The 24,515-nt window shown below is 33.5% G+C and overlaps 1 protein-coding gene across 8 annotated transcripts in view; it reads right to left on the reverse strand.

Annotated features, from left to right (window-relative positions):
* The window catches only part of Kiaa0825 (KIAA0825 ortholog), a 382,609-nt gene that overhangs the window by 251,044 nt on the left and 107,050 nt on the right, over positions 1–24,515 (reverse strand). For 5 of the 8 annotated variants that reach the window (XM_048811422.1, XM_015483674.2, XM_048811424.1 and 2 more), the window contains exons 10-12: positions 23,389–23,579; positions 20,569–20,751; positions 11,380–11,490 (exon numbers count right to left, since the gene is read on the reverse strand). In XM_048811422.1, coding sequence (XP_048667379.1) covers positions 11,380–11,490; positions 20,569–20,751; positions 23,389–23,579 — 485 coding nt within the window. Of the gene's footprint in view, positions 1–11,379; positions 11,491–18,946; positions 19,172–20,568; positions 20,752–22,242; positions 22,324–23,388; positions 23,580–24,515 lie in introns of those variants that run through there. The other 3 variants (XM_048811426.1, XR_007350553.1, XM_048811427.1) reach the window with 3 other exon arrangements.

Consider the following 24,515-nt stretch of genomic DNA (forward strand, 5'->3'; position numbering starts at 1 on the left):
AGAGAAGAGGGAAGTTATTTAACCCTCAGGCTGGAGGAATCAAGTCCACTAGTTCTGAGCATCCCAGGAGTTCTGATTAACTGTCCCAGAGAGTTCTGGTGTTTGGAGAAGTTCCAAATGTGGTACCAAGAGATACAATACTCTTCCTGACTTCCATCATAAACCATAAATGCTGACTTAGAGAAGCTCCCCTGAGGGATAGTGGAGGAAAAACTGTTGGTAGTAAGTTATGTATTTAAATCAACTTTGTTTTTTAATGTTTCCTATCAATATGTTGTGCTCAAATTGAGAGCTGACTTAAGGATAGAACTGAAAAACCCCAGTTTGGCTGGAGTGAAGAGAAGGGGATTTTGGAGAAACAGTTTGAAGAAGGAGGCTGGAACTGGATCATGGAGGTCCTCCTCATATACCAAGGTGAGGATTTTGAATCTACTGAAGAGTTTAAGGTAGACAAATTTCCTGATCTGTTTGCAGTATGGAGAAGGGATGGAGGTGGTTAGTGTTTTTACTCAGCCCTTCAGTCATATAACAAAACAAAATAATTTGAATGTCATTTCTTTCCACTGTAACTGCATACCTGGTTATAAATAAAATCTCTCATTTACCAGATGGAAAGCTGTTTGTTGAAACATACCTCAGTTCTTGGATCTTTCAACTTATCACAATTTTGAAATGTACAGTAGAATGACTCACTATGAGGAAAAATAAAATAGTACAAACATTCCTAAATCACCAAGCTCTGAGTAATAAAATGCATTGAGGAGTCTGTTTGGGGCATATGGAGAAGCGTATGTTCCCTCATCCTTTGAGCTGGTGGATCTGTGAAAGTGAAATTAGCCTTAAAAAATGACAGAAAGGGAAATTTTAGATATATGTATATATGTATGTATCAAATATGTACATGTTGAATTCCATTATGATACAAAGAAGAGAACAAAACTGTATTAGTTCAACAGAACCATATATCTCATATTGAAAGACAAAACAAATTTATGACTATGTTGAATTAACCCATTATGTCCCATCATTCCACTTACAGAAGACCTAAAAAACTTAAATTGAGCAATAAATATACCATTTATAGTAACTCTGAAATAAATATTTATGTTTTTAGAATTCTGATCTTTTGAGAAAAGTAATAGATAAATGATTATGATAATATTAACATTATTAATGGTATCATTAACAGTATTAATGATACTAAATCATATAATAAGCTGTAGATTATGATTTCCAATCTTTTTTAATGCACCTATTTCAATTTCATTAAAATATTCACAGAATTGAAAACTTGGGACTTAATGAGTTAAGATTATACTCTAAAAATTGCTATATTTCTGGGGCTTGGATTGGCCTAAATTTTTTTTCAAATACCTATAGTAATGGAGTTCAACCATCACTGGTTTATGAAAATAACAAATTATTGTAAAAATGTTAGCTGTATTCGGGTATATTTATATAAATTAATCAAGTAGTTTGTTTATAATTTTAAAAAATTTTGGTTTGTGTTTATACTGAAATAGAAAACTTTTTTTAAAAAGTCTCTTCTATATCAGCACATACAGTCCTAACTTTCAGCTTGACTGTTAAAGCCCAGCCTGAAAGAAGGCTCTGAAGCAGGTTTGAACTGTGAGCAGTTTTACTGCTCAAGCTTTATGACCATGGGATTCATTTATCCTACCGTATATGTATCACAAAGAAGTTGCAAGATTAGCAAAACATTAGAATGTACTTCTAAAAGCACAATGTGGGATAATATACAGTGGTGGTGGAGCACTATTCTTCTAGATTTGACATTTACTTTGAACTAACAAATTGTTGGCTTCAAAAGATAAACTATAGAGGTCTGGGAACCAAGGGGTGAAAGTAGTAAGGACCCCTCTTACTAAAGCTCTTGATGATTCTCTTGAAATTTGTTCTTTTTATTCCCCTAATCCCCAGAAGCTCTGTGCAAGTGGAGGCCCTGGTTTCCATGGTGGGGTAGGGTATATACACCTCTAACAGAAGACCATTTAGGATTCCACTAAACCTAAAATCATAGTTGCCATGAAGTTATCTTTGGTTCCTCCTGTCAGAAGTCTATCAGGCAAAGAAAGAAATCACTCTATTGGCAAGGGCTATTAAACCTAGTTATCATGAAGAGCTAGGGTTGTTGCTGCATAAGACAAGCAGGGAGAAGTATCTGTAACTGAAGGGATTCCTCAGGGCATCTCTTGATGCTCTCAGGTTTGTTAATGACCATATGTAGGAGAAAGCAATAACTGCCATTCTATTCCATAAAGAATGGAAACTAATGAGTTCACCCCCTGGAGGATGACGATCATAATGACTGCCCTGGGCAAGCAGCATAAGTCAGCAGATATGATGGTCAATAGTGAAGGGAAGATGGGAGAGTTGTAGAAGAATATAATGATGAATATTATTTCAGACTCAGAAATAACTGCCACAGGGAGTACTCTACCTTGTCCTACCAACTCTTTCCTAATTAAATTTTTCTTAGAAAGAAAGAAAGCCACCTTGAAGAATCAATAATAGGTCTCTGAGAACATGAGAAAGAAGTGGATCTCAGTAGTGCAAGGGGGGACCACAGCAGATGTCCATGACCGTACATCCTTTTGCCCTTACCTCACAGATCACACTGGCCTGAACAAAGGAGCAAAGATGCTTTCAGTCTATGTTTCTTTCCAGCAAGACAGGCTGTTAGTGCCCTCAATCAATGACCAATGGGAGATGGTACATCAATACCTCAACATCCTTGTTCCTTTGGTAGGATAACTCTGAACTGCATATTTCATACTGGTTCTCAGAATTCCCCAGATGCTTCAAGTTCCAGTCATTCCTTTGATAGTTGGTTTGATTATACAAATCTTTCTTTTCTTCACTTATTCATTCCCCTTAAAGTGTCGTCACATAGAAAATAAACTATATTCACTTGAATCTTTGTCACAGGGTATATATCTTGAAAAAATTCTAACTTGGAAATGCACAAAAGTACTTAGTGTTCATTTCAACCTAATCCTTGTTTCAGGAATCTTAAGATATTAGTCCAAGGCCATTTAGCTAATAAATGTAGCTGGTGGACTGTGAACCCAGGTGTCTCTGACTTCAGAATCTATGTTCAGTCTAGGGGTGTAGCTCAGTGGCAGAGTGCTTGCTTAGCTTGTGTGAGGCACTGGTTTCAATCCTCAGCACCACACAAAATAAATAAAGTAATTAAATAAAGGCATGCTGTCCCTCTACAACTATAAAAATATTAAAAACACAAATACAAAACCCATGTTCTTTCCATTACTCTATTTTTTCCCCTATTCAACCTGAAGGATATTTGGTGAATAAGTTGCATTTTCTGAGGAAGTTTGGCTCTTTTGAACCTCCTGATAGAAGATACTGTGTTTTTGACCAAAATCAAGTTTATGATTTCAGAGCTGATTCCCAAATTAGAGCTATGTTACTGATCTCAACCAGATGATTCTTGTCATGGATTACTAAGACAAATTTATATCAGAGACTATAAATTACATGACTCAAAGGACAAAGGTAATGGCATAACAAAAAAGAAACTGAGGGTAAAAGCCTTAACAGGGAAAAACAAAAGTGGAGAACTTCTCATATTATGGCACTCTCTTGATCTCCCATAACTTATCCTTCAAAATCATTCTAAGAAAAAAAATAAGCAATTTGTCATCTTTTTTCTAAGAAGATAATTTTAGTACCTGATAGAAAAGTTGAGGGAAAAAACTCAAAATATTTTCTTTATCACTTTAACCACAAGTGTGAAAATGATATGTAGTTTTAGCATTGAAAATATTTGCATATATTTTAATCTCTATATTGAGTACAGCCAAGTCTCTATAATCTTTAATTATTATAAGTAGAAATTAAGTAGAATATATCTATATACATATACATATATGTATATATATGAGGTAGGATGTATATATATTAGGAGACACACACACACACACACACACACACACACGAGGGTTTTTTTTTTTTGCCTTAATTTTTAAAATAGCTTTGGTCACTAATGTAGCCAACATTCTCATTTCTTCAATGTTGGCTATATCTATACTTATGTGGTGTACAATGTAAAAGGTAGTTGTTCAACCCAAGAAGACTTATGCTGATTTCCTGATTTTTAGCAAACCAATCTTTTTCTTGGGATGATCCTATTTTCTAAAATATCCCCCAAAGATAGTATTTAAAATTCACAGAGCCATACTTTGATGTTACACTAGTTAGCATATTCTATTTCTAAAAATATATATCATCTAATTTTAATTTTAAAAATAATAAAACATTTCAGCTTCCAGTTTGGGGCTCTCTCCAATGTCCCAATCTAGCACTGAGTCACTAAGGCACTGGATCACCCAGCCTTCCCTCTTGAGAAGCAGAGGTTATCTTCTGGAGCTGTTGACTATTATCAGTCTCTGTCCACCAGATAATATCCTGTTATAGGGAATTCAAAAAAGGTCTCCAAGCATCACACTTCTGATAAGTACAGAGAGCCAGGGAGAAAGCAGCTCAATATTCTTTCCATTTTATCACACTTGTAGTAGGTCCTTTCAACATGCTTAGATAATTGATAAAATCTTCCACTTTGTGAAACACACAACTCTTTATTAACCCAGCAGTCATGAAGGATTGTTTAGTAAGTACTTATATGATAAGTGCCTCGGAGGCTCTTTAACTCATTTAATTCTCATGACCCTCTCAGAAGAACATGCCTCAAGATGGAGGAAGAAGACAACGGTATTGCATGCTACTTGCAAGTAGGTCAATAAAGATTGTATTGCATTTATGTTTCAACTTCCTCACCAAAATTTAAACTAAAACTGAAACCCACATAGTGTAATTCACTTTGCAAGATCATAAAATTAACAACTATGTAAGTCACATCTGTCCAATGGGAACACTTAATAATTTTTATTATTGCATTGCTAACTCCATTTCTATTATTTATATAATACCTTTAAATCACAATAGAAAAAGAAAATATAAATGTTCAGATATCTAGGTATATGAAGTACCTGAATAAGTTGCCAATTTTCTCTTAATGATGGTCCAAAGACACTGCCTTTCCCCTTGAAAATATCTTCTAAGATCTAGCTGTTCATCCACACTTGTGGAACAGCCACTTGCGAGCCTTGGTGTTAGAAAGCTATTGTTACTTTTCCCTGGCCACTGGCTCTTCATAACACTTGGCACCTCATCAGAGTAAAGGCTCTCTCATCTCTTCCTTCAGTTCTGTGCAGTAGCTTGTCAGCACCAGTTGGCAGACAAACTTTGTCCTCCTCTCTAGATGTTCTCTCCCTAGTATACTAGCAGTCACTTTCTCATCAAAATTGTACCTCCCATGCCTGAGCTTTACCACTCAGATCAAACGTTTATACTTGTTAACATGACACCCATCTGATTCATTCATTCATTCATTCATCATTTATTCATTTATTCATTCATTTAAATAATATTTACTGGATGACTTCTATGTGCTCAACCATGAAGACAAACCATTAAACAAAAAACAGTACCTATTCTTATGAAATTTAGTTGGGGATAAACATATAGTGCACATGCTCATACAAAATTATAATTATGAAAATTCAAAGAAGGAAAAGCAAAAGATGTTCTTAAAAGATGTAGCAAAAAGAGGTGAAGTAGTCTCTGGAATCAACTTCACTGGAGAAGCAACATGTAAGCTGAGATACAAAAAGAAGTTGTCATTAACTAGATGAAGAAGGAAGACATTTAAGGAAATGGAAAAAATATGTGCAATGATCCTGTGGCAGAAAGGAGTAGCATGGGAAGAAAATGTAAAAATACTAAAGTGTGGATAACAGTTTCCAGGGCAGTGGATAAAAGAAGCATTTGGAGAGGAACGTAAGACCCTCATCTATGTAGATCTTATTAAAGACAGGGGAATTCATGAGAGGATTTTAAGGCAAAATATAAAATGATAAAATTGGAGCTATGAAACTAGATCTGGGTTTGAGAAACTTCTGACTGCAGTTTAGAGAATACTAGAAATGAAGGTCAACATATCAGTGGGAAGAAAGCTAGTAGGTAATTGCCGTAGTTAGAGAGAGATGATGCTGGTTTGGATTAAGACAAAAGTGATGTTATGGATAGTAGTTATTAGAAGTTAAAATTAATGAGACTTAGTAATTCATTGGATATGTAGGAGAAGAAAAGAGATGTCCAGATTTCCTCTGAAGTCTCTGGTTGAACAATTGGATGGACATTGTTAGCTAAGATAGGGACGAATAGAAGAGAATCAGATTGGAGGGGAAATAACCTAAGTTCAGTTTGGGTCATGGTGACTTCACTCTCTAAGTGTAAATCTCAGAAGGTATTTGTGTATGAGTGGCACCCGTAGGTCTGTAGTCTTAGTAGAGGTTAAAATTAGAGATATGAATAGAACAGGGCACGCAGGAAATCCAGGAAGCCACAGGAATGATAACACCACTTTTAAAAGGTTATATGATAGAACACTAAGGATAGTCAATATTTAATGGCAAGATTAAAATACAGGAACCTACAAGGAGTAAGAGAAACAGCAAGAAAAATGGAAGAAGGAAATTGAGAGACTATTTCAGGAGGAAATCAGGAGAGTATCTCAAGATGGAGGAAGCAGACAATGGAATTGTGTACTGTTGTCAAGTATGTAACTAAGGCTGTATTCTTCATCAATATGTAAAATTTGAGAAAAGGGATTTGTCCTAAACTTCATAATCTGTCTCTTCCCTCACTGTTAATACTCATCATGATGCCTTACATGGAGAAATTTTGTAAATTGCATTTAGTAAAGAAAAGAATAAATACATTTTGGTGAACCTAATACTTAATAGAGCCAAAGGTACCTTAATATATTCAGTAAGGAGAAAGCTATATGACCTCTAAACAGGATTACATTAAGTAAAAGCATTAAAGAAACAAAACAACAACAACAACAAAACAGTTGAAAGAAACATCTATGGTTGGACTGGCCATGATTTAAAACATCATGTTGTCCTCATAAAAGAAATGAATACTGTTTACTCACACTGATTATGCTTCTTGGATTCAATGTGAAGTTATTACCTACTTGGCAAAGAAAGAACTAAAAAAAAAATTTCAAATCTTTAAAGAATCACATGAAGACGAAAGTTTGAAAAATAATAAAAAGCATTATAATTTAATATACTCTAAGTGACTAAGACAGTATTCTTGCTTGAATATTTATATGAAAGTACAGAATAGTGTCATAGTATTAACTTTGAGATTGATATATTCTCAACATGCCTTACTTTAATCTAGTATGAAACTGATTACTCTATCTAAATAAACTCACATTGTCAGTCTATACCCCCGGCTAGGGACAATGAATGTAGCATTTTATAATGCTTTGAAAATACACTTATATTCCCTAAAGTCAAGTCTTATATATTCTATTTCCAGGATTATGAGGAACATAAAAAACTCTGTTTTTTCCATATACTTTATATTTTTACTAGTAAACTTATAGACAAAGTTATGGTCCATATAGATATTTATACATTTTTAACCCTTAATTTCATGTCCTTTTTCTTTATCTTTTTCTTCCTTCTTACTTACTTTTAATTAATTATCCTAATTTATTTAATATTATTGAAAGCTTACTCAAATCCTTTCTGAAACAATGAATAGATATTAACAAATAGAGGAATTAATTACTAAGATCCTTCATAATATTAGCTATTCCAATCACCTCTCCTATCAGCTTTCCCTTTTCAAAAAAGATAAAGCTAATATATTTTTAGTTTGTCATCATCCAACCCATGTATGTCCCTGAACAGTTCATTTTAGTTGCTAAGGGGAAGAATGGAGTTTTAAAAGATAATTTGGGGTAAAGAGATACAACGATAGCTGATATAGGTAGGAGAAATGGATTAAAAGTACAGATTTTGAAAGTCATATGATGATGGTCTAGGAATTCCCAATGCCATGTCTAACAAATTCAATAAAATTATTAAATATATTATTAACTATGTATTAAATTATAAAATAATTTAAATTACTTTGAAATTGCTTTCATTGCTGCCCTAGGTTCCTCTGATTATATCACTGTTCTGTCACATCATAAAGCATGTGGATCATGTCTTTCCAGACAGATTATATGGACCTAACAGAAAATAATTTTCAGAAAGTATGACACAGATGGGTGTAAGGGATGGGGGTGCTCATATCATGACTTGCATGAAGAATTCAGAAAGGCCAAGGAAAGAATCAAAGATATCGCAGGAGAGAAAACTACATTCCTAAAGGTCTAAAGTTGAGAATGAACAACAAATTAAAGATCAGGGAATAATAAACAGTCTTAAGGATTTGTGAGGAGACCAACTTAACAGGAGCAGAAAAAGTTGTTGATTGTGCCAGGAAAGAAGGCAGGAAAAAGTGTGGGTGAAACAGAAGCTACTCTAGGATTCTAAGGAGGAAAGGGACATAATGAAAACAGTATTTTAGACATTTTAAATAATGGTAAAATGGACTAAGTTCATTAAAATAGGCTGGAGCCAAAGAGTGGTCCTAAGAGAACTTTGGTGGGAGAATCAAGTGAACATGATAGAAGACTGGGACTAGGCAAAGAAAAAGCTCAGGAGATTTTATCATAGAAGCATTTAAGAACAATCACACTCTTAACAGAGAAGGAGGGAGAACAAGGCAAGAGGGGAAGGAAAAATAGTGGAGGACATCATGCTGGGTTTCCATTAGTACAGTGGACCATTCAAGAAATATGGGCAGCTGGACATAACCATAAAGTTGGAGAAACAGATCTAGAAATGCAAAAGTAAAGTCATCTACACAGAGGTTGTAGCCTACGCCATGTGAACAAAGGAACAATCAAAGAAAATGAGTTTTCCTTTTACTTTCTTTAAAACTTATCTTTAACTTAATAAAATTATATTGTACTCATTCTAAGAAATTTGGAAAATACAAATGCAAATTAATATTACTTGCAAGCCATTAGCCAGCTATAGATGCTGTACTATAAGCTCTTTCAATATTGTTTTTTATATATTTTTGTAAGGTCCTATATATGCTAGTCTAGCATAGGTCAGACCTTCTCAATTGTGCCTACTTCCAGTAAATGCTCCTTCCCTGGAAAAGAAGGATTATCTCATCTAGGAAGTTTGGGAACTCCACTTTAAGATAAACACTAGTGTGTCAAGGGCTGTGCAATGTTCTACTGTAAAAAAGAGACTTAGTGAGTAACTGACAATCTTATTTCTGCGGGGGAGTGATTTTTCTTGCACATCTCTTGGTATCACCTTGAAGTGTCTTCTCTTTGAAAGGTGGAGATGCACTTGTCAAGAGCTGGAACTTTAGAATGGAATGGGCTAAGTTAGGGACTGGACAACCCAGCTTTGTTCTCTTCAGAAAGTTGTTACCTGCAAATAACCTTTCTTTTCATAAAAAAAAAGCACATAAGTACTTATCCTATAAAATGTCACAGAGGGATAAAACAGATAAAGTACATAAAACACTTGAAATCATGTTTGTTACACACCATTTCAAAAACTGGGTTGACTTGGATGATTTCATATTTATAATCTGATTTCCTCCTTAACTATAAATCACAATGATTTCCCTATGTTATTATTTTTCAAAACCAACCCTTTTATTACATATATATTAATTTTGTCATTATGTCTACCCTATAACTCATTTGTCCAACAATATACTACAGAAAATTTATTTAAATTTTTTAAATTTTACAAATAATGTTTGATTGGACATATTTACATATAAAACTTAGGCAATATTCTCTGGTTAATTCATTATAATTGGTTCCTAGAAATGAAATTGCTGAATAAAGAGGCAAAATTATTCTAGAGTTTTTGATACATGTTACTAAATTGCTCTCCAGAAAGTTTGAAAACTTCGTTTTCACTATGGGCTGAAAAGTCATCCCCATGTTCTAATCTTTCTGTCAGGATAATAGTGGAGATTGTTTGCTAAGTAAAAGCAGAAAGAAACATCTTGTTTCATTTACACTTGGCTTTATTTATGAAAAAGAGAAAGAAGTTAAATATAATAATCAACTATTTGAAAAATAAACTAATTTCCTGCTGCCTTCCCAGGCCTCTAGCTGGCTGAACTGACAAGGTCTGGAGGTGGAAATCAGAGAGAGCTACTCCCAAAGAGGGAGAATACCCCTGGTTCCAGATATAAGACAAAAGCAGGCGATAAAAAAGATAAAATGTGATGGTAATGTGGAGAACAAATATGTTTAGAAGTTTAGGAACTCATCAAAAGGATGCAGATTGTTTACTTAATTTATACTATAAAATACCCAGTTTTTTAAATTTGTTATTTTTGCAGTAATGAGTACTATGGAGTTAGCTATTTAATTCCTAAGGACACAAAAGTATATTTACATGCAAGAAGACAAGGTATTGAGTTGGTAGTGTATTGAGGGCATTCCATTTCCAGAAATCAATCACAAGGAATTAATCAGACATGCTGACAAAGTTTTATGTATAAGCAATACACTGAGGTCCTTGAAACTAGGGTCTATGTCTCACTAATCCTGGATCCTCCATTGGCTATATGAAGACAGGCACATACAAGCAAGCAGTGTATTCTTGTGGTGTCTATGGAGACCTTTGTGAATGAACTTTCCATACTTTCTATTTATGGGGGAGAGACTCTCATTTCCTAAAAGACAGAGATACAGCCAGTCAACTTAGACAGTAAAATCATCGATAATGTATTTCCAAGATGAATCAAGAATGCATGGAAATTAACAACATCTCCTTCAGCTATGCATGATATTTTTATTCTCAGATACCAAGCAAAGGCATTTTCCAATGACATATTCCACAAAGAATCAAACTGCCATTCTCTATAATGCCACAAAATGTCATCAGATTACTCTGGAAGAACATTTCAAACTTTAAATGATTTTTCTTGTTTTTAAATGCTGTTAATTAAATAATAATAGTGAAAGACCCTATTCATAACTATAAAAGTTACTCCTCTCTCCACTTCTAAGGCTCTGAGTTAAGTTACATGGATTATCCACTTTTCCTGTCTATATCTGATAATTAACTGAAGAACTGTCAAATCCCCCCCATCATAGATCAAGAAGGATGAATTTTTAAATGGCTAGGCAATTAGCTAAAATAGAACTAAATTTCAAAAATTCACTGTTTTCCATTTTATCACTAAAGCAGCAAGTGGAATTATTATGTGCCTTAGATTCTTGAGCTAAAAAATCATACTCTTTACATACTTGTCTATTGTGAAAAATTATAAATTTGTTTTATAAGATATATGTATAGCTGTGAATCCAAGTTTCTACTAAATTTTAAAGGGAATCATAGAATTATAGATAGTATGCCATTTACAGTTTCTTACCTGAGTAAAGAAGGGTAGAAATGTGATATGCAAGAAACCCAATGCAATGGTTGGTTGAAAAGTGATTTTAAGGAATCTGAAGCAGACTCATCCATGCCATGCTGAAACGTCCTAGGGAAACACAAGCAGTTATATTCAAATATTCAGAAAACATTAACTATGAAGATGAATGAAGCAACTTTTGATTTTCCTTAATATTCACTAATTGATTAAAAAAATTAGTTGTAGATGGACACGATATATTTTATTTATTTTTATGTGGCATTGAGGATCAAACCCAGTGCCTCACGCATGCAAGGCAAGTACTCTACCACCGAGCTACAACCCCAGCCCATAATAAATGACTTTTATGCAAAATAGCATTGCAATAGAATGAACAAGGCACCCATTTCATCCTCTTGGGATTTTGTCAATAGGTGATTCAGGAATCATCAGGTAGACAAGTCAGGAGAGCCAGGAAAAGTATGACTGAGATTTGGATCTTTAAGAACCTCAATTTAACAATTTTTACATTTGGGAAAGGTATAACAATTATCATTTAAGATTTTTTAAAAACACACTATGAAATTTGTTAAATTAAATGTGCAATGAAGGTACACAAACACTACCTATGTCTTTCTTGAGTTGTAGTCTTATATCCCATTGGGTCTTTTCAACTTATTTTTAATAAATTATAATATTTAATCATATTTTCTTCATTAATATAAAACTGCTTAACAGTAGGTACCTTAACAGTAGGTACCTCTTTTTAATCTTTATAAGTACTAAACAATATTTGAAACTTTATAATTAATTTTGCACATTCTTAAGGATCTAGAGAGAGACTGTAAAATAACTTATTTTACATTACTGTGATATAAAAATTGGAATAGTTTGGCCACAATATCTGATCTATAACCACTTTTTGGAAGTGACTACAACATTTTTCTAGGTTAGCTCAAATTCAAGTACAAATCTTGACATAATAAGAAATAATTTGTTACATAACATCCTTAGTACATAACCTGGCTAATAAAATTTTTATAATAATAAACTATATTTGCCCATAGAGTTAGGAGTAGTGAGTGAAAAAATTTTAGAAATGGAATTATGTGAAGTGGTAACATCTACCTGTATAGTACAGAAGCAACAGTGTCTTTTTGACTCTCAATGATAAAAACAGAATAGAATTCCATTTTGAAAACCAATCCACATCTTTTCACTCCACATCTTGTTTCTGGTATGTTCATATCTTCCCAATTTGATCCTTCTCTCACCTTGTGGTCTTGGGAGTTTTTTTAGAAATTTAATATATCATCTCCTCCTTGAAAGCCATTTTCCCCCCAATAAATTTCAGATCAGAAAAAAAAATTTAATAGGCTTCAAAGTCAGGCTGTGATGTTTATATTCCAAGCAATCCACTGTGTGAGTTGGAGAGGTAATCAGAAGCTAGGTAAGGTGCCAGGATATGGTTTTCCAAGAGTCTGGACGTTATACCAGCATGTAGGAATCATTGAAGAGTTTATAATGGGGGAGTGATGCCAGCAGTTTCACTTCTTAAAAAAATCAATTCCATAGTAGTGAGAACAGTGAATTGGAGGGGATCAAGATAATATTGCACTAGACTAATCAGAAGAGAAAAACAGCTTAGATCAAGTAAGAGACAGAGGGCATAGTAAGTAATAGGCAAATATATATATATATATATGTATAAAAAGTTAACTTAATAGAATGAACAATATCCATCTCCTAATGACCATAGGGTGGGGATGGCAGGAAAGTGAAGATAGAAAGTAAAAGTTAAGGGAAAGGGAGTAGCCTAGATTATCTCACAGGCAGTTTACCTAATTTGAGATATGTTGAGGGGGCTGCATATACTGGAAATATACCCAAAGACAGCCATCCAATAGTAACTTGGATTTACTGGTCTAGCATATACAAGAGCTATTCAGTTTGAATATCTTGATGTAGAAGTCATCACATAATGGTGAAGTCATGTGAATGAATGAATTCAACCAAAGAAAGAATGTAATATGAAAAGATTTTCAAAGACAGATGTCTGGAACACATCAACATTTAAAGAGTGAGATGAGAAAAAGAACATCTCAAATGAAACCAAGAAGGAACAATCAGAGAAGTAAGCAAATAGCCAGGAAAAAATTATGCCAGGGAAAGCAAGAAAAAGGATAATAGTGCCAAAAACTGCAGAGAGCATAAAACAAAGAAAGAACCTACTTCAGTTTAGCAACTGGGTACATGTAGATGATCTTGCTTCTGTTTGTTTAGCATGATGACAGCCAGAAGTCAAATTGAGTGTGTTGAGTGAATGGTAGGTACAAAAGCAGAGACAATGTGAACTGTTTTAGGAACAAAACATAATGATAAAGCAAGGAAAAAAACATTTTAAAAGACTAAGGACATGGAATACAAGGTAAATGTTATCAAGAGCTCAGGTGAAAAGATTTTCTATAGTTGGGAAAAGAGACAACATTGATCAGAAAGCAGTCAAGGGGTTGGGAGGCGAATAAGGATAGAAGAATGGAGTGAGCAATCTTAAAAATTAAAAAAGGAATGAATGTGAGATGGAGATGTAGCTCTGTGGCACAATTCTTGCCTAGGATGTATGATGCCCCAGGTTCAATATCCACTATCACAATTTAAAAAAAAAAACAATGGATGTGAGGAGCTAAACTGTATTCATGATGGTCTGAATTCTCTTAGAGAAGTACAGGGGCGAAGCCATCTGCTAACAAACAGTAAGATGGTGCAAGTTCAGGGGTTGGCCAAAGGAGAGAAGGATGGAAGAAGGAGTTGCCCAGAGAGTGAACAAAGGATGGGGTTGGGTTGTAAGTAGGCACAAAAGGATTGCTGAGTGACATTCTCTAGCAGTGTATCAGAGTCCAGATAGGCCACTAAGTGTGGGTGCAGGGAAGGGATGTGCAACAGCTGGTACACTAGGAAGAGGAGAATGCTGTTAGGAGGAAGCAGAAGAGATGCAGAAAGGGTCTGGAGAGAAATGCAGTCTCAAAAGATGTGAAAGACTGAGGGTAACAGATGGGTCAAGAGATGAATGATGAATGAGCATAGCAGAAAGGACAGAAGGAGATGAACAAAGACACTTAGTATCATAGCCTACGCCTACTTCTTTGAGCCCTTTGCATAAATACCTATTTTTCCGATTATGTGGACATTTCTCCCAGAATACCTTATCTAGAATGCTCTCTGTGTTGTAGTCAGCTAGCTCCACAGATTGCTCCACCTCAGAACCTTCTCTTAAGTCTCCTCTGACCACTGTGTCTAAAACATATCCCTTCTCTTCACCTCCTGTGCTTTGTTTCTCCCTCGGACTGTACTTCTAATCCTTTAACATTTATCATTATTATTGTTTTGTTGTTGTTATTTTTCATCTCCTCCATACCCCAAGGATAGGGACACTGAAGGTTATTTGTAGATAGTGTATGGGTACATATAGGAGCAATGGAGCCAGACAGCCTCAGTTTGCATCTTGGGTATGCTTTTTATTGGAGATATGGTGTTCAGCAATTTATTTAGTTTCAGTTTTCTTATTTGCAAAAGAGGGATTGGGTCAGTGTGAGGAGTTGGTGAGATAATGCATATGAAAGATTTAGCCAAGTGCCTGATATAGGACAAGGGCTCAGTATAACAGTTGTAAGTAGTTCTTAAGAAGGTTTTATGACTATCTGAAAACTGACATGGAATTTCTAATAGACTAAATGGTTGCCTAGTTACAGTTTTATACTGAAGACTAGAAAAAATAATGTAGGATCTAGTAATAATGGAATGGTTAATTGGTGCCAAAATTTCTAAGACTTTTACAAGGACATTTCTGCCAGAACCAGAACCTAAACTCTTTACTCCACTGACAGTTGCTCAGTCATACTGGTAATAGTAAGGTTATTTGGCTATAAGAGATATTATGGCAGATGTTTATGGTCTCAGAGGGGAAGGGATCTGTATGAGCATTTAATTCCACAGCAAGATCCCAAATTAGTTTCATTATTCTGGAGAGTATAACAGGGTGAAAATTGGCCCAGAAGCCTCAATGGGGGAATGAAATTATGAGCTAGCTATTAGATAACCTCTAATGATGTTTTGGTATACAGTTAAAAGAGAGGATGCTCTGAATAATTCATAGCAAAAAATAACAATTGTATGAGCCATAGCATTATATTTTCCACAAGCACATAAAGGAATTTTGATATAGCAAATTTAAATACTTTAAAAATAAGTAATTGTCTATAGGTTGAAGCAAAATACATTTCTTCTCATTCCTAAATCAGGCTGTAAAATAGATTTTGCTTAGGGGGAAAAAAAGTGAATTTGGGAAATTTCTTGCCTTTGTCCTTTCTCCAACATTAGTGAGCCATACACTTTCCCTCTCATTAACACCACCTGCCTCTGGCTGACCATACCATAGTGCTGCCTCACTTTCTATTTTAGATTCCTTTTGTTGTTGTTGTTGTTTCTGATGTATGCTACTTTTCCCTTAACAAAACTGATTAGCTTCTTGAGCTTATGTAGCCAGCTGCTGGGATGAAATAAATCCAAGGCATATCAAAAGTGAGAACAACTAAAAGCTAAAAAGAGTTAGCTGGGTTTTATGCCTTTCTTGTGCCACTCTTGGCTGCCCTCCCAAGAGAATTGGTTCTCCTATGAGGTTAATGGAATAAGCCCCCATGAAGGAATTAAGTAGCCCAAGGATGTAAGCTCTAGGGGCGGTAGAGGTGTGAGGGGTGGGTTTCTTGTTTCATCTGTGCATATCAAAGTTACTGGGTGATAAGAAAAAATACCAAGAGAAGACTACAACCTTAGAAGGAGAATTGGTAGGAGAAAGCACCACAAATTGAGGATATGTAAGTCTTTTTGATAGCCCTAAAATAAAAAGCCATTATGAATACGTAGAAATAATCAAATTCAATCTACTTTAAGATTTAAACAGAATCCTAAGTCACTTCTTTGCTTTAAAAACAAAAAACAAACAAACAAACAAAAAGTGCTACCTCAGGGGCCATAAATTTGTTGCTTAAATGTCACTGAGAGATATCTGGTAAGATTGGAGTAAATTATGGTTCCCTACATTTCTCATGATCCCTAGCTTGAATTTTTCATAACAAAAATCACTCTCTGAGGTTAGAAAATGATGATTTTTAAATTAGACAATGGCACAGTGCTGCTTGGTCTATTGTTGAGCCACAGTAAATATGTGGTAGGGAAGAAAAAAGAAAGAATAAATGGAAGGTATTGCCAGAACATGCTTAGTGGAATGGAAGATGAATTTGAGGGGCCATCTATGAAGAGCACACAGCCACTGGGGAAGGGGGAGAACAGGACAATGGTGGAGAGAAAATAAGACTGGACCTCAGGGTACAGCAGGAACCAACCAGTAAAAGGCTAAGGTGCAAATCAACTCCAAAATTAACGACTGGTCCTTTCTCAGTGTTTTACATATTAGGACCACATATAAAGCTTTTTGATTTTATGTGTTTTTTTAAAAAAGTTATTTCTGCTTAAAATAACTTTTAAAAGTTATTTAAAAGTTATTTTAAAAAAGTGTTTTTTTAAAAAAGTTATTCTGTTTTTTTAAAAAAGTTATTTCTGCTTAAAGGGAGGCAAATAAAAGGACTTTCCTCCTTCTAAACAAAAATGGAAAGAAATATCATTTAATGGATTATTTTGCTTTCTGACAGACTATTTTTAACATTTTAAAAATTTTATTTCCATTAAATCTATATAAATTTTAACTGCTTTATTAAGACATATAATTCACATGCCTAAAAATTAATATATTTAAAGTATACAATTAAATGGTCCCTACTGTAATCACAGCTGCATAACTACATCACTATCTAATTTTAATTTTTTTCCTTATCCCTAAAAGAAGCTTTATGCTCATTAGCAGTCACTCTCCATTTTCCTTTTCCCTCAGCTCCTAGCAACCAGTGATCTGTTTTCTTTCTCTATGGATATGCCTCTTCTGAATTTTTCTAATAAACGTACCCAAACAGTAAGGGTTCTCTTGTGTCAGGCTTTTTTCACATAGCGTAATGTTTTTAAGGTTCATTCCTAGTAAAGCACATATTAATAATCCTGCTTTTTTATTGCTGAATAATATTGCACTGAATGCATATGCCACATTTTCTTTATCCATTTACCAGTTCATGGGTATTTGGTTTGCTTCTACTTTGTGCTATCATGAAAAATGCTTCTATGAATCTTTGTGAAGACACATTTCCATTGCTGGGTCATAACATGATGTGCTCAACATTTTACATAATCATACTTCATGCTTCACAGTTGAGGAACTTCCTGTTTTCCAAATGATATCGGTCATTCTTGAGATATGAAAAACAAAGTTTTAGCCTAAAATATTTTGGTTTTTGAGGGACAGTGAATTAGTTGCAAAGCAAAATGTAACAAAACAAAGTTTAAGACCATAATCTCAAAAGACCTAATATTAATTTGAAATTGAGTTATGGACATGGCATTGAAATACCTTGGAATTCATTGATGTAAAATCTTATAAGTGCTTCCACCGGTAAGATAAGATGAGTCTACTATTCCTTGGCTAATTGAGCAATATCCTAACCTACTTCTGATGAGCTGAGCCTTTGACTGGTAGTTTGGGACTTTTACTGGAATCTTACTCTTCTGTGTTATTTAATGTTGGAATAAACAACTTTCAGGATTTCTGATATGATACATCAAAATATTTCAGAAATATAAAAATTTATTTAATTTTAACATTAAAAATTTTATCAGACTTTGCTAAATTACTAAGGAGAGATATTACATCTTTCTTACTCTTATATCCCTTGTGCTTAATCATAGAGGCAACACGATTGAATTGAAATCAAATTGCATTTACCTAGAACTTCAGGAATTAATTTGGGGTGTGAGTGCTGGAAATTGAACTCATGACCTTGGATATACCACTGAGTCACACCCCCAAATCCCTCTAGGAATTAATATTTAACTTGCTATATACAAGCTAAAACTAACAGTCTATGCAAGCAAGTGCAGCAAGGAAACCACTAACTGGCTATGTGGATATGCATGGGAGGATGCTTCTGAATGCAGTTTGTTGACAGATTTCCTCTGTCAACAAAAAGCAAAATATATCTCAAAGATTAGAATATTCTAGAAAAACAATTTAAATTCATATGAAAGGATTTTTTGGAATAAACGAATATTTAAAAGGAATTAAAGTGTATCTAGATTTTTGAAAGCAATATAGCTTTCTATGTTTCACATTAGAAAAATCCAGAGGCAATGGTTGATATAAAATGTTATAAATGTAATCCTGATTGAAATTAGCAATTTAAATTTGCTGAATGAGATTACAGTGTAGTATCTGATGCACAAATCAGAGATTTGAGTACTTGCATAGTTGTTAGAAAATGTATCAAAAGGTCTTAGGTTAACAATAATGAGTGTACATATTATATTATTATTATTATTAAAGTATGCAATCTTTGATAATAATTTATTTGTTTTACAAATGCATTGGGGGTTAAAATTTTTCAATTCATCTGTGACAAAGCATGAAATTCAATATTGCTCACCATGACAAATCCATGAAATTTGTCAACTTTGTTCCTGATTTTCACAGGGCCTTCCTCTTAGATGAAATGACCTATTGAACCGAGAGCATAGCAATTTTTTCATCTATGGTAAATCAGTTTAGTTTGCCAGGATTTACTATGGGCCTCAGACTTAAGCTTTTTATGATTATGAAGCATTATGTATATAATCTCAACCTTATGGAGATTTATCTCACTGTTTCTTCCCGTTTCTGAAAGAATTATCCATTTTTAAAGTTAGTTCTCCACCTGGATTGCCTAGAAGAAACAACCTGTACACAATGGCTTTGTCGACAGTGAAAGAGTAGGTGAAAATTATAGGAAAATTGCAATCAAAGTTGTTAATTACTCTTAGAATATCTGACACTAAAGTCTAAAATTTATTGAAAATAAAGATTTGTATGTCACTCTTGCCAGAATGTTATAGGAAGGAACACTTTACTTTGTTTAGCCTAAGAAATAGAAATATTATATAAAATTTTTACTATCTAACTAGTAACGTACAATTATTTAGTCTTTTATTATAAAAGTGACAATTTTGGAAGAGGAATTAAATAAAATATTAATGTTTTAATTGTAAAATCTACTCAAACCTCTTCTATAATATTACAAACTTGAATCAAATTAACTAGAAGTTAAAAGTAGTTCGAAAGTTTTCTCTAAATCTTGTTTAGCTAAGTAAAATATTTAAATGTTTTTTCCATTTAATTACTCATTTCTATTTCCACTTGCCATTATCATTTAAGACACTAAAGCCTAATATTAAAAGTACAAATCTAGCCAGATATAGAAGTGCACATCTGTAATCAAACTACATGGGTGGCTGAGGTAGGAGGCTGAGGCTTGAGTCCAGCCTGGGTAACTTAATGAGATCCTATCTCATAATAAAGCAAAAATGTGGCTGGGGATGTGGCTCAGTGGTAGAGTATCCCTGGGTTCAATCCCCAGTACTAGAGGGAAGAAAAAAGCACTTCTATAGTAGATTTATTGAAAGTATGCAACCTTTAGGTCTCTTTCAGAATTGGGCATATTTTAGAACAATTTTCTAAAATTTATTTTTTATTAGAGCAAATTATGTAAAATTAAAACATTTTTTATATGTTGATAGACCTTTATTTTTTTATTTACTTATATGTGGTACTGAGAATCAAACTCAGTGCCTCACACATGCCAGGCAAGTATGCTACAGCTGAGCCTCAGCTCCAAACTATAACATATTGTTAAGGTGAGCCAAAAGCAACTAGATATGATTTTTCTTTTTCACAGAATATCAAGTAATGACTAAATAATCGACCCATTAAAATAAGTCAAAAAGTAAAGCTTAAAATGCTCCAACTACATTGGAAACTTATCAACTGAATGAGATTGACCAATAAATGGAGACAGATACAATACATATTGGGAGATTAAATTAGTTTGAGAATCAAGAAACCCCTGTTGGTTGGTATTAGTTTTATAGAATGGCCCAATACACAATATCAAAAATGTACTTCAGAAAATTTCTACTTGCTACTTAACATAATTCAATAAGTGCTATGAAAATAGCTTTGTTAAATACATTATTTTATATATAATCATAATTAAAAAATAAAATATATTTGATACTTACCTAAATAACTCTGTTAATGGTGAATTCAAAATGGCTAATGTTGTAAACAGATTATTACAATGGGTATGAATTTTAAAAATTTTATCATCTTTAGACTCATGAGGATTCACAAGGTTTTGTACAGATGTACAAATCGACCATAACATGTTCTCAGTGCAGATTAAAATTGTTGTCACATCAAGTCTATTGGAAAGAAAAAGAGGAAAATCATACTAAAATAAACTTTTGGCTTGGTATATATACTTTCCTTCATATCTCTAGTACTAAGCATATGTAAGAATAAAAAGTTTTGGTTAGATGTCAGAGCTTCAGATCAAAAACAAAAAGCATCAAAGATACTTTTTTTGAGTTTCTGGTGTTATACGTCCCATAATACCATCATGTTAGGGATAGTTAAGGTCTATAATAGTATTCTAGGAATGCTTTTCATAAAACATTTGCTTTGCATTATCAAGATTTTATTCCAGAAGCTCAAGAGACTGTCCTTTAAATTACACTGAGCAAAAGAGAAGCTAGCTGAAAAGAAAAACTTGCTATTATCCATACATACATAGTAGGTGAAAATTTGATAGCAGAACAATTCTCTCCATCCATGTCTAAGCTGTCAAAAGGCTATAATATGTGGAGTAACATGTACTCCCAGCAAGTGCGAGATAAGAAGAAATAACAACAGAAACACAAATGAAGATGCTCATCCTTTCAGAAATTTCTAGTGTTAATAAATTTGTGGAAAATGTGCTCTATCATTTATTTTATTTATAAAACTATTTATTTGTTTCCATATTCCCAAAGTTTTTAAATTTAAAAAATGTTTAATGTATTTATTTTAATTGACAGAATAATTACACATATTTATGGTGTACAGTGTGACATTTCAACACATGAATACAACGTGCAATAATCAGATCAGGGTAATTGGCATATCTATCACCTTAAGACATATATCATTTCTTTGTTTTCAGAAGCATTCAAAATCTTCCTAGCTATTTTGAAATAGTCAATTAATTGTTATAGTAGTCAACCATGGTTATCACAATGTGCCAGAGACCTTTAGAAGTTATTCCTCCTATCCTATTGCATGCCATGTCTCTTAATTGTCCTCTTACCATCCCTTCCTCCCCTTTCTGGTGTTTTAGTAGAAATGCAGACAAATATTTAAAGGCATTTATTTTTAAAGTATATGACTAAGTTGAACAGACCTCAGCTAATATACTTTTTTTGCTTTTAAATTAAGAGTTGAAGCAATACAAAATGGAAATTTTTTAAAGGATAACAAAAATATGTTTACAGATTTTTAAAAATTATACTTAGGCCAAAAATGTATTATATATAATCAATTTTCTATGTTAATACACATGATTTTGGTTATATGACATACGTACACTATTGGAATACTAAACACATCAATAATAACTTTTAAGAAGGTGTAATTGTAGTTGATATTAACTTTCCCTAAATGCTAAATTAAGTCACTAATACATGATACACATGTACATCACATAATCTGATTTCCATAATAATGATGGTTTAGGATTAACCATTCAAATAAAAATAAATTTTTTACTTATCAAAACTAGAAACAATAAATCTAGCTTTACATAGCATTTTTATTCAACCATCCAGAAAATAAAAACCAAATTCTCTATGGTACAGTTAATTAATTAAATATACTACCTGTTTGATGAGCTAACAGTAAATCTCATTTTACAAATATCTCATAATGACCTGCCACCTCATAGTCAAATGTGCTTCATACTAAAAAAGAAAAAGAATGAAGGAATACTTTGCTCTCAAAAGGAATTTACCAACTCTTCAGAGTTCAATTTTTTAAACACTTGGCCTATAATTCAAAACAGCCTGTTCAAAATACAGTGTTTATGAAACACTGTAGCAGGACCTAAATGCCCTTAAGATTACCATATACTTTACAATAACATGATCAGAAATAATTCTCCTGCCAAAATAAATAAATAAATAAAAGCTTCTGATGTATATAGGTTTCTTCTAAAATATTCCTGGAAAAAAATTCTATGTAAACAACAGGTCTTAGACAAACTATTTATAAAACAAAGGTCTCTGTTCATGTAAATCATTGTTGTTACATAAGGCCATTTGTATAATATTCATTGCCTAGATAACTCAAAGAATTGTGCTGTATTTCAGTCTTCAATTTAAAGCCTGGTGACTGGTGCTCCTCTTTTCTGGGATTCTATATTTTCTTGAACTGGCTTTTAATAATACATAGTGAAGAGAAAAGAAAAAATAAAGGAAAAGAGGAATGAGGGAATTGAAATATATTAAGAAGAAAAATTACTAGACAATGCAGATAATGAAGACAAACTTCTATATATAAAGGTTTAAAAAAGACCACCACTAAAATCTCTTGATTGCCTAGAAGCTCAAAGTCAAATTAACTGCTCCATCACAGCTTGGCTGCTTTTTTATCTATTTCAGAACCTTAATTTTCTCTTTATCTTATTAACTTTTGTGTGTATGTGTGTGTGTGTATACATAAATATATGTATGTATACATGTACATACCTATATATGTCCTAGATTACAAGACATCTTGAATAATTTCTTAGAAACAAATGGGTTTTATAGGCAAGTTTAAGAGGAAATAAGAGCAACGTTACTTCTATTGAGTTCCACATTTCCACTTAAATACCCCAGAAGAACTGAAAACAATTTCCTTTCAGATGTTAGGAACATGTTAAATATACAAGGTGTTGTGTGTGTCATGAGATTCAGAAATATATTCTGCATTACACTGACTCAAAAGTTTTCTTGGAAAGCAGTAGTTTTCAGAACTTCAATTACCTTATCTGTGGAGTTCTCTTATAACTGGGATGGGCCCGAGCATATCTGGAGGCCAGCAGACTCAACGATTTCTCTAGCACTTCTGCCAGAATCTCCTGGGCTATCTTAGGGGGCAGAATGGTCCAGAGATCATGATGAAGAGCCCAGCAGAAATAATGCCACATCTGGAGTGAGAAGGAGCATCTTTCCCCCTGGCAAAATCAGCACACATTAAACAATAGAATTACATCTTCCAAAATGTCAGTTTGCTTCCTATGAACCTAATTAGTTCAGGCTGAAAGGAAATAGCTGGAGAGACTGACACACTAGATGACCAGGAAAGATTTTTGACTAGATGTTAAACATCCTTATTGACAAAGGAACATATGTTTTATTTCAATTACAAGACCAGATATTCTAGTGCAAATCCAGACCATAAGCATTTAACCTAGCATATCCTTGATTTACTTACTCCCGGCCTAGGGTTTAAAATTTACTTTGAAACAGTTTTTGTAGTTGCTAAACAAGTTATGCTAGGTAGTTTAAGATAATAGGCTGATTCTTCTAAAATTGAAATCTATTTAAATTGTTAATGAAGGTATTTTTTCTGAAACTATTGGCATCATTGAGTTAATTTTATAAATCAGATTTCATATTGTAAGAAATGACAGGAATAAAATAAATGTGCACACTATAATCTTATCAATATTCATGAAACAAAGTGGGATGTATAACTACTAAAGATTATTACATTGGGCTATTTCACCTATGGCATTTTAATAATAGTACTATACTAGCAAGGGATACCACAGAGGTCTAATTTTATAAGATTTTGAAAATCCTAGATACATAGTTTCACCATTTCTTAGCATTTTAATGGCATTTTATACTTCCAAGGGACCAGATTCTCATTCTTTTCTATCCCTCTACAGATTTCCTTTGTGCACTTACTTTTCCCTGAGTGCTGAGGGAGACCCAACAGTGGCCTAGGCCAAAAGGAACAAGCAGAAAGGAGAAGGCAGCCTCAAGTGATTTGCAAGTATTAATTAGGTATCATGCTCTGGGGGAGGTTTGTAGTTGTTGACCTCATTTTCTTCAAATCAGATCAAAAGATTATTTGAAATAAGAAAGAGTAGAAAGCATTCTTC

This window comes from Marmota marmota, unplaced genomic scaffold (assembly GCF_001458135.2).
Source record: "Marmota marmota marmota unplaced genomic scaffold, marMar, whole genome shotgun sequence".
NCBI lineage: Eukaryota > Metazoa > Chordata > Mammalia > Rodentia > Sciuridae > Marmota > Marmota marmota.